Source organism: Rhagoletis pomonella, unplaced genomic scaffold (genome assembly GCF_013731165.1).
Source record: "Rhagoletis pomonella isolate Grant_MI unplaced genomic scaffold, Rhpom_1.0 Rhpom_scaffold_00001, whole genome shotgun sequence".
Classification (NCBI taxonomy): domain Eukaryota; kingdom Metazoa; phylum Arthropoda; class Insecta; order Diptera; family Tephritidae; genus Rhagoletis; species Rhagoletis pomonella.
The window spans coordinates 15,328,104-15,342,681 of NW_023458555.1; the positions used below are offsets into that span (position 1 = coordinate 15,328,104).

Sequence of the window (14,578 nt, forward strand, 5' to 3'; positions counted from 1 at the left end):
ATGAATTCGCCTTGAATCTAGATTTTCGCCGCGATCCTTCTGAATGTCAAAATGATGTGTTCAACATTTTCTGGTAAATCCGAAAGTGAGTTTGTTTGTTTGCTACGCTTTCACGCTTTAACTACTCAACCGATCATCGTGAGATTTTGTACACAGCTGTCATTTAGCCCAATTTAAAATATAGGGTAAATTTAATATCGATTAGACAAGGGGCGTGGTACCTCCCATACAAACAGAATATTTCATACTGCATTTCTCAGGAAATATTTTTGATAGATCACTGGAACTTGGTATGGAGATATATAAAATCATTACCTACTCACGGATGAGAGCTGCCACCTTTTAATAAAATCATATTCAACTGTAATTTAGGGAGTTATTTATTTGAAAATTATATTAAACAATAAATGTAAAGGGGCTTAAAAAAGCTGTAGTTCGAACATATTTTGAAAAGGATGCCACCTGTTTGAAAAGTCAAATTTAAATTAATTTTACGCAAGCTATCTCAAGAATTAAAACATGGTTGCATAAGGAAATATTGTTAAGAAACCCTTAGTTTAAATTTTAAACCCTTTCGCAAGGGTTGCCACCTTTTTAAAAATTTAATTCAATTATTCTAAATTAAATATTACAGTAAAAGGTGCGCAATGGTTCTGGCGGTTGATTTATCGGTGGTGATTAACTCAGCCCAGGTGTCTCGGCATGAAGCTTTAACGCATAATAATACTGGCAAATCACATCCATTGGGCCAATTATTACACACAAGAGTTCGATATACTCATTGGTGCAACAGGTCGATTTAATCTGACATCCACGGCACCTTTTTTAACTTGGCGTTTATTCTTAAAGACTCCAGAGCCACTTGGCAACCTTTTGTGGCAATAGTATTGCCAATACATATTTTGAATATTAGCCAAAGTGGATCATAAATAAGATTTTTAGTAATAAGTACACAAAAAACTTTTTAATCGGTCCGGGCATTTGGGAGGATTTCAATCGCCATTTTTCTCCATGACTATATGATTGATTTCATACCAAGTTCCGGTATTCTAACATGAACCCTTTCAGAGATATACAGTAAGAAAAAATCGGTTTGTATAGGAGGTGCCACGCCCCCTTTATATATCGAAAATTTTCAGCTTATAACCATCCTTGGGACGTCTGAAGAATGTGTCCGAAATTTCAAAATAATCGGTTCGGCCGTTCTCAAGCTTTGCGAACACATAAAAAGGTCTTTCAAAATATGTATTATTATAGATAAATAGATTATAGAAGATTGGTATGAATCGAAATGATTTTGAATATGAGTGTCAGACGAAAGATGTCTAAAAAGGTTGCCAACTGTTTAAAAGGTTAAATTCAAACTATTCAATAACTTAAATGAATTATTACAATATGGTTATCAATCGAAATGATTTTTAATGGGTTTCATTTCAAAACTACATATAAGAGGTTTCAATCTGTTAAAAATCACTAATTGAGTTCAGGGAATAAGTTAATTGAAAAAGTATAACAAGTGCGATGTTTAAGAAAGTTTTTGTTTTAAAATATTTTGAAGATGGTTAAACAAATTTCAAACCTCCTGTTTTCTAATTGAGTTTTCTTGAAATAAATTTTACTCAATGTAGCACGTAGAAATTTCATACACTCAGCGAAGCGGGTGAGGGCGATCTAGTATCTTATAAAACGTTTACTATTAAACCTTCAAATCATCATTTCATTTCAACTTTTTTCCATACATTTTTTGGACCAACAGTAGTTGAGCATACAAATTTTTAAAGCGCTGTATGAAAAATATTAAAAAAAAAAAAAAAAATGGAAATTAGCTGACATTTCATTGCCCATTGCCCACTGGAAGAGCTAAGAGAATGTAACGATTTGAAATTCGTACAAAATTTTACGATGACACAAATTGGCACGGAAGATATCGTTGCATTCAGTATGACTGCGGTGCGCAATGACCGCCAGCGAACGACGAGTGACCGCCGGCTGAGCAAGGCCAAAGACAAGGCAGTGACTACCCAGTACAATACCACCATCACTACTATCACCACTACCACTACGGACTTTTATGTTTTTAATTTGACTACTATGCACATGCATTTGTGCTTATAACCATACATACATATGTATGTACGTATGTATGTACATATGTACATATGTAGTAATGTTGCATGCGCAGGCCTGACTTGAACCCACAAATAGGGTGCAAATGGCTTACCATGTACAAAAAGGTGAGGGTGCAGTCAGTGGCAGCAGGTTGGTCGGGGCAGCACAAGCAGTAGGCAATAGTTGCGGCCGTATAGTTACATATAGATACACATACAACATAACCGGGTATGCTCATGAACACAATAGCGGGTGATAGCCAGCCACATTCATTGAAGATACACTAACAAATTCTACTATTGATTTGTTGCTGGATCGAAGGTCACGTCATATGCCATAATAGCAACCATGTGTTTATACGTACATACTCGTATACATATACATATGTATATACAATAAAAAGTAGCGACAGACAACTGATACATTGGCTAAAGAAGCAACGAAAACGGAAAAAATTGCAACACATAACAAATATTAATAAAAGCATGGGGGAAATGGGAGAAAATTGGGAGGTTAAAAGCAGCGTATTATTTATATGTATATAAGTGAAAAAACAGTTAGGTAACGCAACTACGATATTCACAGCCGCAGCGCTTGGCTCTGATGCCAGAACTAAATAAGCCGCCTCTGTCACTGCCTCTGCTACGAACTCCCGTTGATATACATGTATTCTATTGTATTGTATTGCCTGCTGTTAGCATTGCTCTAGTTGTTGGATATTGTAAAATTTCTCGATTTCTTATTCTCATTTTTATATGTGAAGCAAATTGCACTGTTATCTAGCGTGCAGTCAAATGAATGCATGCACACACTTGCATACACATATAATTGCATATGTAGGTATGCGTTCCCCAACAAACTCTCGCTGCAATTCTTTGGATTTACGTTTTATCTCTATATTTAAAACTAATATTTACGTTACTTGAAATCAAATACTGGATTACTTACATAGCCTGTTGGAAATGCATTTGCTGCGGCGCCTGCTGCTACTGTAGACGTCCGATATCCAGTCCAGTTACAGCTGGAGTCTTGCTTTCCCTAAAAAGTATGTTTATGTTGTCAGGAGGAGTTCGATTTTGCGCTGGAGTTTTGGCATAATCACCGACAGCGATATCAGTGTAATGGTCGCCGTTGATGAAACCAAAATTTTCTTAAACGAAACAGTCAGAATAGGTTTTAATACATATTTTTAAATGCTGCAACTGCTACTGATGTTGCTCCTCAATCCCATGTGACGTTCCTTTTTATTTGGTAGTACGATTCGCACACTGAGCACTGAGTGCATCTATGGTTTTGCTTTTTTAGTGTTATATCAAATCGATTTTTTCGCTACCGCTTTGGCTTCGATTATTTGTCCACGCACACACATTTACTACGATTTGTGATTCTCGCATAGGCGTGTAAATTGCACTATTACATAGATATGTACATATATGTTTAGTTTTTAATTTTTGGACAATATACTAACTAGTCAATCATGTGACGAAATGGCCAGCTCCACCAATAAACTTTGTGCATTCTATGCATCCTATAATGGAAACTACTGAATATGAAAAGTTGAATGTCCAAACTTTTTTTCTGTATTATCTTTTGGCGTATTTTCCGCACCTCTTTATAGCAAATTACGAAGAAAATAACTGCAAAAACTTTTTCCGTTGTTCAATCTATAGTTTTCAATATTCGTAAGACTATTCGCCTACTCGCTTTCTCTACCTTTTTCTCGATTTCCCCTGTATGTCGTTCGATCGAACACCTTTCCACTTCCTCACACCGCACTCAAGTATGTGCAATGGACACTACTCCAGACGACGCAAATTGTTTTTTACAGCGCTGCAATTGCTGGTATTCTAGCTTTGCTAAAGCAACCATTTAAACGCTTTACCCCAAAATTTTTATTTATACCTTTACTTAAACGATGGGTTCTCACAAATTTACAATGAAAATTCCAAGATTTTGTGGTTGAAAACTATAAATATATGAAAATTTGCACGGCCGGCCGAACAATTTTATGAAATTTTCCGAGATCGGCGTTAAGTTGGCTGCCCTGGAATGTGACAATTCAGCTTGGAGTGAAAAATCTGAGCTGGAAAAGCTTTGAAAGATGCGGTACTGCCAGATGCACATGCGAAATGTATAAGGTGGTTCATATTACAATTTTCAAAAAAAATATATATATGAGTGTTCCTGTATTTTCTAATAAACCCAACCCATGAACGAAAGACACAAGATCACGTAAGAACAAGAGAGTGAAAAAAGTCGATTTTTTTAGCGGGTTCTACGCCATCTTGTTTCACTGGAAAACGAGCGAAAAGTAAACAAAGCAAAGAAAACAACGAAAGCCAAAATTATTGTCAGCCACTTTAAACGCACAATTTAGGTAAAATGATGCAACAAAATGCTTTAAAATGTGTTGTTATGTTGAATTAACTTTACTTGCATAAAGGGGAAAAAAGGTGTTTCTGGGGATGTAAACAAACGCTCAGCTGACGAACCCGCTTTCGCAAACTTTTTTCTCAAAACCAGTTACAAATACAACGTCGCGTTCTTACGTGATCTTGTATTTTTGGTTCATGAACCCAACCAATATTTGTTTGAACTCAACTTGAGGTTAACAGCTCAAACAGTCAACGACGTAGCGTAAACGTAGGTTGACGTACGTAGCAGCACATCAAATTTACTGTTGATAGAGAGAGAGAAGCAACGGCAACGTCACCGCCATGCGGTGGTGAGTTTTTGTTAACACGCGAATCCCATAAGATAGATCGTGTCTGCGTCAACCTACGTATACGCTACGTCGTTGACTGTTTGAGCTTTAAGTTGAGAACTAAGGTATTTCTCAAATCTCCAACGTTGTTTCTCGACGGTGGCTTTATTTCTTTATCAAACGATTTTGCTGGATAAACGTATAAATTTCAGCAAAATTCAACCCAGACAGACTGGCGGGTGGTCGACTTTGCTACGAACACATACAAAACAAATTAGCACAATGGACGAGGTACGAATGAAACGTAACTAGCCAGATAAGTTAGATAATAAAGAATTTTGTGCAATTACTTACAAAGGTGCGTTCATGAAACAATGCGAATAAACTGATAAATTTAAACAATTTATCCCTTTATCACTTTAGATGATAAAGTTTATAAACTGTGTAAAACTTGTGATAATTTACTGTTTGACAGATCAACCAGGATTTTGAGAAACAATTTTTGTTTCGTAATATTTTCTATAGCAGCCCGTTATCATTTCATTTCATTCATTATTTTTATTCACATATTATTTTTTCATTTGCTTTTAATATTGTATAATACATTTTAATATAAAATTTTCCGCACTTCGGCAACACTGAAGTTTACGAGGTCGTTTGTGCATCAAATTTGTCTCCTAATTTAACAAGGGGTACGTAAATTTTGACAGTTATTATTTGACAAAGCTCGTAAATTTACGAGGCTTTTACGAGTTTAAGCGTAGACCCCTTCTGGTTGTTAAACATTTTATTTTTCATACAGGTGCAGAAGTTTGAACATTGATAGGTTTTTATATTTATTTATTAACATTTGGGGTTCTTGTTTAAATTCTGAGTAAGCGTGCGAACGGAAAGTCGTTTTTGAATTGTAATTAAAATATGTATAAGTAAAGAAAATGTTGAAAATGGCAGCTACTTATTTAAGATAAGGACCTTTGGTTCATATTTAAAAACAAAACTTGTTTTCATTCGTTTTAATTGAATTGAACTACGCTCTTCGCTTAGGCCCTGTCTCCACAGGAAAACACTGATGTCGTGATAACCATGTCAAAAAATATATTTCCAATGGAGGCCACCTATTTCGCATGGGCTGCAATCAAAAACGATAGAATAGAATCAGTTCATTACACCATGGTCACAGGTGTCAATTCAAATAAATTTTGACAAGCGTTATATATACGATTTTAAAAGCAAGTTCTTGACCGTGTAGCTTCACATTAAAATCTACTGTATATTTTACGTAGAAATGGCAATACTTCAAGTTGACAGTTCGAATGACAGACGTCAACTTCGCGCCGGCAGCTGTCACTCTTCCTTCTCTCCGGCAAGTAGCGAACATGGCGACAGGCGTAAGTGAATTTTTCGCGAATTTAATTCGCAAATATCAAGCACATCGCGATATTTTAAAATAAAATTAACTGCTCGAGAACTTAATTGTAGAATGTATTATTTAAAAATGCAAGCAATTTATGTGAACTTTTTCATTTATAGACGCTTTATACCTACCCAGAAAACTTCCGTGCGTACAAGGCACTCATCGCTGCCCAGTACTCCGGCGCACAGGTGAAAGTAGCCGAAAACTTCGTTTTTGGCGAGACAAACAAATCTGCCGAATTTCTGAAGAAGTTCCCCAGCGGCAAGGTAAGAATCGAAAAAAAACTAAATCATGCGTGTAATCGTCGTCGTCAAACCTCTGCGTGCACACGTCATCAGCAATCGATTGTTACTTACATATAGGCATTTTACGTTTTCTTATATTATTTTCTAGGTGCCTGCCTTCGAAACTGCTGATGGCAAGTACCTGTCCGAGTCAAATGCCATCGCTTTCTATGTAGCCAATGAACAGCTGCGCGGTGGCAAATCTCCATTTGCACAAGCTGAAGTGTTGCAGTGGTTGTCGTATGCTGACAATGAAATCGTTCCAGCATCCTGTTCCTGGGTCTTTCCATTGCTGGGTATCATGCCTCAACAAAAGAACAGCACAGCCAAACAGGATGTCACCGCCATTCTAACCTTGTTGAACAAGAAATTGTTAAATAGTACATATTTGGTTGGTGAACGCATCACACTCGCTGACATAGTCGTCTTCAGCAGCCTCCTGCACTTGTACCAATATGTGTTGGAGCCAAAAGTGCGTGGCGAGTTCGGCAATGTAAATCGTTGGTTAGTGACAATCCTCAATCAGCCACAAGTTAAGGCTGTTGTAAAGAACTTTGCCTTATGTGAGACTGCGCTCGCTTTCGATCCCAAGAAATATGCCGAATTCTTAGCTAAGTCTGGTGGCGCTAGCGACAAGAAACAACAACCAAAGCAGAAGGAAGAGAAGAAGCCGAAGGAGGAAAAGAAGAAGGAAGAGAAACCCAAGGAGGAATTGGATGCTGCTGATGAAGCGCTGCTTTTGGAACCCAAATCAAAGGATCCCTTCGATTCAATGCCCAAAGGAACTTTCAACTTTGACGATTTCAAACGCTCTTACTCTAACGAAGATGAGGCCGTATCCATTCCCTACTTCTGGCAGAAATTCGATCCGGAAAACTACTCAATTTGGTTCGGTGAATACAAATACAACGATGAGTTGGCCAAAGTATTCATGTCTTGCAATCTCATTACCGGTATGTTCCAACGCTTGGATAAGATGCGCAAGCAAGCCTTTGCCTCCGTATGCCTCTTCGGCGAGGACAACGACAGCACCATTTCCGGAGTTTGGGTGTGGCGCGGCCATGACTTGGCTTTCACACTTTCACCCGACTGGCAAATCGACTACGACTGCTACTCATGGAAGAAACTCGACCCCAGCTCTGATGAGACCAAACAATTGGTGCAACAGTACTTCTCATGGTCTGGTACCGATAAGGATGGCCGCAAATTCAACCAGGGTAAAATCTTCAAATAAATTGAGGACAACCAGAAGAAAATCAGCATTGTATGATCTTGTGATTTGACCATCACCAAATGTGTCCTAATTTATAGTTAACCAACAAAATATACCCCTTCAACCATCTTAAAAATAAATACATACCTTTGTAAAGCTCACAAAAATTATCGCCTTTTTGTAATTAAAAGATTTGGCTTTCTGTTTTTGTAAGCACAGCAAACTAAACAACATGCTGAGAAATTATTTATAAATCTGTTCTTTTTTAAATAAACGTTTGCAAAAATGAAATTCTGGTTACTTTTTATTTTAATAGGGACTTTGTCGGAGACAGACTGCTGCTGACCCAAATATGTAAATATATCAAAATGAACTGAAAGGTCTAAAAAATGAAGACGTGGAATCTTTTGAACGGACACTATAAATTGATCCGAGAAAGCAGAGAAGGCTATGTAAATTTTTAAAAGACATGTATAATCTGTTAAAGGTTATAACACTTTTATAATTTATTGTTTTAGTTCCCGTTTAACATTTATGTAGTTCGACTTACAAAGCAAAATAAATTTCTCAATTTAATTAGGTAAACCATATATGTATGAATGAGCGAAGCTTTAAAGCTTTACTGCTCGTTGAAATGCGTTTATTAGAATATATAAAATAATCCAACTGCTAATAACAAATTCAATAAATTTTTTATGTATTGTTCCCTTTTTGCCTAAAACTGTCCATCGTTTCGAATTGCTTATTTGTTGACACATGTGAACCAAAAATATAGGTTAGCCGCTACTGTTGATAATAGCGAATGGAACACATCTTTACTGCTGCTTCCTTTGTAAGACAACAGGTCCAACGTTATCGCCCGTTCGCTTGTTATGTTCACCGTGGCTGCCATCACAGTAGGGCCACTATACGATTGGTTTGAGGTGTGATTAGTAATCAATCAATAATTTTAATTCCAACATATGAAATTTGTTCATAGGTACTTACGTTCTTGGTTTTCCAGCAGCGACATAAAGCAGCTTTTTCGGCAATATTCTCAATGTCGATCATATCCACGACTTTAGCTTCCGATTTGCGTATAGATTGATTGCATCGAGCGGCACCTGCGCAATCCCTTCGCGCTGCTGGGCAAAAAGCCAAGTATGACATATATCCAAGGCCAGCAACTGCGGCGGTGGGGGGAATGAGCGCTAGCCAGTCCTTAACTGTAAGAGATCAACGTTAAAATAATTCAATTTCACCGAATAGTGCTTTGTACATTTCTAATTACTAGTAGCTGGTAGTTTGACCCTTGAAAGCGCTAATTAGCATATAAATTAATACATAGTAGGTAGCAGCGGAATTACAAAATGGAATAATAACCATTTTGAAGGTCAAAGAACGACGTCGGTGTAGCAAAAGGTGCGAAACGACAAATTGACACAAATGCATATATCTGCAGGCTAGGATGTAAAAATTAATAGCTTCTTTTTTAAATAAAATTAAAGTTTTTTCGGCGCTAAGACGCTTTTTAAAACTAGCATATTCTAAATTATTAGGCATAGGTTTTCCTCTCAATTCAAATTAAATGTTATCTTTGCACTTTTCTACGGCACTAACTGTTTACTATTAACAATTGTATATACGTATTAGCATTAGTACATAAGGTACTAAGTGATTGTTGCATAATCGCAAAGTGTAAATATACATAAGTGCTTTTTCTCCAATAGACAGGGCGACCAAGGAACACAAACACAAACCGGCAGAAGGAATTGTAACACATCTTTACGCGATTTTACATATTGTTATAACTGCCCCAAGCTCTACAAAACTGGATGGTCTGACAGTACAAGTTCCCTGACCTCATTGAAAATAACTATTTGGACCAAATTCTCATCAGACACACATGTACAAACATTTACATTTGTATGCAAAATGCAATGCATCTACTTACATGACAATTTGAACCAACCCGTAAAGGTATCTGGTATTGGTAAGTTAGACAGATAGTCTGGAATTGTGTTCTTCACCAAGCTCGAAACTGCCTGCATTTTTACTTAATTTCCTTTTGGTATAATACTTTGAGCTTATACAAATTTGAAACAGGTTCTAATCACTCTAAAATCTTCGGTTTTTGAACGACGAAACCGAAACAGCGACGGCACGTTACAAAATCAAAGAAAACTGAAAACTCAAATTTCAATCACAAAGCAAAGATGAAGAAAGGAAAATACACAAAACAAAAACAAGAATGAATGTCAGAACAGGGTTAGATCACAAAACTTCCTTGGAATGAATGCACTACCGGACGTCACTGGAATGCACTACCGGAAGTATAGGGTGATAGACACTGGTTTCACCCTGTTGCATTTGGTCCCAACCGATATTTGGTCCCATATAATATCCCATTCCTTGTAACTGTAATTCCCATTTCCAATTAATTAATTAAATTATTTACATTATAATCGTTCTTTAAATCGTTTAAATCGTAAATTAAATCGTTCTTTGGTGATTCGTCTGAATCGCGTGAATCGTTCTTGAGAACTCGTTCGAGATTTTTGTAAACAAAAGTGTGATTATATTACGTAATTACGTGAATTATATAGCTTTATAAAAATGAGTCGTGAGCGAAAGTGCCGTGTAAAAAACTGCATTAACGAAAATAGCGAGATGCGGTTTTTTTCGTTCCCCAAGGACGCAAGTGAGGTGGCCAAATGGAGGGTGAATCTCCGCATAAAGGATAATCCGCCGCACAACAACTCCTTTGTGTGTGAGTTGTCCGACGTTGGTTGGATGTTTCTAAACCCAGGTGCTATTGAACTGACATCCTAAACGGTTTGGGACCAAAAATGCACTACCGGAATCGGTTAGGGACTAAAATTCGGAATCGGTTAAGGCCGGTCCACATAGAACTTTCGCCTTGGCGTTGGCGTTGATTAACCGCTGACTATGCATCATACACACACATGAACCAATTGTATTTGGATGATGATACACATAATGATATGGACATGCCAACATATCCATAGCAGGTCTGACCAAAGGGAGAGGTGTGTCAGTTAAGTAAGATTGAGCTGGCATGTGAAGAGGTGGTTGGTGCCGTGCGGGGAGTCTCCACATGTGCGGGCACTCAATGGGCATATTGAGGTCGAGTCTGGATAGGTAGCTTTTGGGGCGACTACAATATTCAGACCGTAACTGAGCCAGGGTAACGCAGGTCTCTCTTGGCAGTTGAAGCTCCCACGACAACCGGTTCTGCGTACCGGAATGACTCGGGTCTTACCCGACCACAGGCTGTTGTTTCGGCGACCTAACCCCGTTTAGATCAGCAAACCTCTTCAATAATTTCACGTTAATTTTGTGGTCAAAGCATTCGCTGCCAAGCGTTCATTGTACAAAGCATTTTTAACGTGCGTTCTGTCAAACCAACTCTAACGCCAAAGCCAACGCGAAAGTTCTTTGTGGACTGGCCTTTAGGGACCAATTAATTTCCTTCATGTCGACATGACAGCAATTTTGCCGATTGGTCGCGACTGCGAAACAAGCAGCGCCATTCCTGTCAAAGAAGTTGAACACGACGCAAGTATTTCCAATAAGACGCGTACGCGTACGAATTGAGTGGTTTTTAGGTTGTAAAAAGTGGTTTGCATAATTTAAATAAGTGAGAAGTTATCTCCAAAATTTGTGAAATAACTTTATCTTAGTAGAAATAAAGTGAAAAATTGGAAATATCAAACTGAAAATGCAAATTGTTGGCCTTCGTGAAGCGGTAGGATACGACGCGAGTATCTGACCGAAAAAGCTCAGTAGCGGCGGCCACAACGATGTCGCGCTGACGTCGACGCAGACGATAACGCGTCTACAGCTACAACGGACGAAGCAAATCGACACGAACATCGACAATCGGAGTAATAGTGATGATGAAGTAAACCCGTTGGGGCCTGTGGAAAATTAATTTTAATTGAAAGATATTGCAAAATCTGCTAAAGCAGTAAAATCAAATAAGAAAAGGTGTAGTGATTGAATGTATAAAACGTATGTATAAAGTTGGTGAATTGTGCGGAGCAGAGGTATAGTGCTATCGGAGTGCAAAGTCGGAGAAAAAACTTCAAGTGAAGGAAACGAGAAATTAATATACGTAGATAAGGGAGAAGTAAAGAATTAGAAAACAGCGAAAAAGGTTGCACGTTAACGATTTCAACGTTTGGTGGTTTCACGTACACCTTTTTGTGTTGTGGATTGGGTTAAAAAGAATTTGTGAAGCGAAACAATTGCTAAAGAACAAACAAAACTGGTGGTTCACTGCGATGCGCCATTGCTTTCGGTGTTTGTGTTTTGTGTTCGCCGCGAAAGAGTGTACAGTGTAGGGAAGAAGTGGACGTCGAAGCAAGACTGCGCAGACAACGAATTGAACAACAAAACATTTGCGGCTGCTTGTTGGCTTTTTGCTAACGGCGACTGTAGCGCCGCGACTACGCCGACATCGACTGCGTTAATGACGGCAACTGCGTCTGTGACGGCGACAGTTGCAGCGACAGCGTCATCGGTGTGACCAAGCCCAAAAATCCAGTCAAGCACTACAAAACGCCAGCACGGAAAGTTCATAGCACAGAAAAGAAGGAGAGAGCCAAGTTAGTGGCTGCGAATGCGAACGACAAACAGTGAAAAGTGGTAGTTAATTTTGTGAAGAACTTTTTGAATAAAAGTCGATAAAACAATCAAGTAACGAAGTGAGTGCGAAGCTGGAACGAAGGTGGACGATAGCCACCAAGAAGTACACGGTAAGCGGGCGATACAAACCCTGCTAAGTACGAATGTAATAACTAGTAATTAAAAAAAAAAAACAATTATAAACTTGGGAGTACGTCAATTGCCACGACAGCGACGTTGACTGCTGAATAATCCCATCTGAACAAATCGCGACTAGGTACATCGGCGGTGTGTGTGTGCGTGTTGTGATTGCACATTGTGCAGAGGCCAATAGCCAACCAGTATTTGTACACCTCAAAAGCCACAACAGCCAGCGCCAGCAGTAGGAGTACCTCCAAAGAGCATTGGATTTGTAACGACGGCAGCAATAGTAGCTTCAGCACTGTGGCATTATAATGGCTGCCGCTGAGGAACTGAAAGTGGTTTTGCGGCGCAATGAGCATTCCGGTTTTGGGTTTTCGCTGTTGGGTACAACCGGACCACCGCATGTAATCTACGAAATACACGAGAATTCACCGGCCGCTGATAGTGCGGTAAGTGAGAATGTTTTTCTTTATGTATGGTGAATTTAAACATTTCTACAGTGGCGTTCAAAAATAGGATTATAGTTTCTTTATTGTAAGTACGTTTGCAAACATGCACTTATGTAGTTGGAATCAATTGGAATTAAATTTTTTCTCGTTATGGTTTGTGACGGGACTCTATCGAATCACTAGCGTTTTTTTTTTTATATATATTAACAGCCCTGTTCGCGTACGCACTAAGCAGTAAAATCCAGTACTAATTTTACTGAAAGGCGTTTCCGTACGCAAAAACTTGCAAGAACCCGCAAAAGAGGGATAATTGAGAAAGCAAACATGTTACAGAAATTTTAACTAAAAAGCTTCCGATTTGAATGAAATTTCGTTTTTATTTTCAAGAGTTACTGAGGATCCGTCAAATTCGCTTGAATGGATTTGTCACATACAGTGGCGGCATATATAATAGACTCACTCGCCTTACTTTGAGTGTATTTGCTATATTTCTTTGGTTTATTTTATGTTTAATATTTTTTTATAAAAGCCTGGCTAGATATACAACAAACACCATACTATATAAATTTGTATAAAAATTATAAAAATTCGATTAATTTCCACCAAATTCCTATACAAAGTGTGCTCGAAAATGTTTTTATCTGGAAGAGAATGCCTAGCATAGTCAACAAAAAAAATTTTCAAAAATCAACAGTATTTCCTAGCCGCTTGAAACTCATACTTTTTTATACTAAAATTGAATGGACTATAAAACTGCAAACTTTATTCTGAATAAAAAGTTTGAAAATTTAGTGAAAGTTTGCCAAATTTTTATAATTGTTCAAAGTTTGATATATATGACGTTTGTTGTATAACTACCTGGGCTTTTATAAAAAAAATATTAGACATAAAATAATAGAAGTACGGGATCGCAAAAACCCACATTTCTTGTTTGTTTTTGTCACTTACAAGCGAACACTTGGAAATTGAATTTGGGTTTCACAAATTAATTTTAAGTATATGATTATTGAAAATACATCAACAGGCAATACACTATTCCTTAAAAACACCAAGTAAATGCAGGTATGTACATGTAAACATAAAACAGCTGATATGCACTTTTACACATTATCCATTTTTACCCGAAGTAAAAGTCCGGGCAGTTTCGGGTAGAAAGAAAGTTCTAATTTTCGCTCTCTATTGCCCCGTTTGTTGAGTACGGGAATGATTTCTGGACTGTCTTGGGCACCCGCTGGAAGGAACCTAATATATGGTTTTACTGTATACATTTTTACTAGTAACTATTTGCTAGTAAAAAAAAAACAGCTGATGGCATGATGCTTAATGCAATTAACATTACCAAAAGAATTGTTTGTGGTGTTTTTAGGGTTGCAATTGACAAAATAAACCTATTTAAATATATGTATAATAAGATGAGAAATACTATTTTTCTTAGAAAACTGCGTCGGAAAATAACAAATTAATCAGCTGTTCATAAAACTTGCAAAAATTTGGTTACTGGCAAGTTACTGGATATTTTTTTTTTGCTGGAGAATACGAAAACATAATTAACTGTTTTCTATATCTTTTTGCTGCTCAATTGAAACCGCAATTGCTGTGTGGTTATGCCTGTACAATTATAGTGTATTTGTT

The 14,578-nt window shown here is 37.7% G+C and overlaps 4 protein-coding genes across 12 annotated transcripts in view; 2 read left to right on the top strand and 2 right to left on the bottom strand.

Annotated features, from left to right (window-relative positions):
• Positions 1-4,166, bottom strand: part of LOC118739914 — a 17,979-nt gene extending 13,813 nt beyond the window's left edge. The window contains exons 1-2 of one of the 9 annotated variants that reach the window (XM_036471472.1): positions 4,012-4,166; positions 3,058-3,147 (exon numbers count right to left, since the gene is read on the bottom strand). The gene's annotated coding sequence lies outside the window, so the exon portion shown is untranslated. Of the gene's footprint in view, positions 1-3,057 lie in introns of all 9 variants that reach the window. The other 8 variants (XM_036471465.1, XM_036471459.1, XM_036471451.1 and 5 more) reach the window with 8 other exon arrangements.
• A 1,950-nt stretch (positions 4,167-6,116) lies between these two features.
• On the top strand, positions 6,117-7,891 carry LOC118739984 (elongation factor 1-gamma). The gene is made up of 3 exons (XM_036471490.1): positions 6,117-6,201; positions 6,344-6,493; positions 6,621-7,891. The coding sequence occupies exons 1-3, from the start codon at positions 6,127-6,129 to the stop codon at positions 7,743-7,745; spliced, it is 1,350 nt and encodes a 449-aa protein (XP_036327383.1). The 5' UTR covers positions 6,117-6,126; the 3' UTR covers positions 7,746-7,891.
• Positions 7,892-8,198: 307 nt separating this feature from the next.
• On the bottom strand, positions 8,199-9,892 carry LOC118739993 (CDGSH iron-sulfur domain-containing protein 2 homolog). The gene is made up of 3 exons (XM_036471495.1): positions 9,658-9,892; positions 8,712-8,929; positions 8,199-8,629 (listed from the first exon to the last, which is right to left on the bottom strand). The coding sequence occupies exons 1-3, from the start codon at positions 9,752-9,754 to the stop codon at positions 8,540-8,542; spliced, it is 405 nt and encodes a 134-aa protein (XP_036327388.1). The 5' UTR covers positions 9,755-9,892; the 3' UTR covers positions 8,199-8,539.
• Positions 9,893-11,271: 1,379 nt separating this feature from the next.
• Positions 11,272-14,578, top strand: part of LOC118740008 (PH and SEC7 domain-containing protein-like) — a 62,951-nt gene continuing 59,644 nt past the window's right edge. Inside the window, exon 1 of the mRNA XM_036471511.1 lies at positions 11,272-12,946. Coding sequence (XP_036327404.1) covers positions 12,809-12,946 — 138 coding nt within the window. The 5' untranslated portion in view covers positions 11,272-12,808. The remainder of the gene's footprint in view (positions 12,947-14,578) is intronic.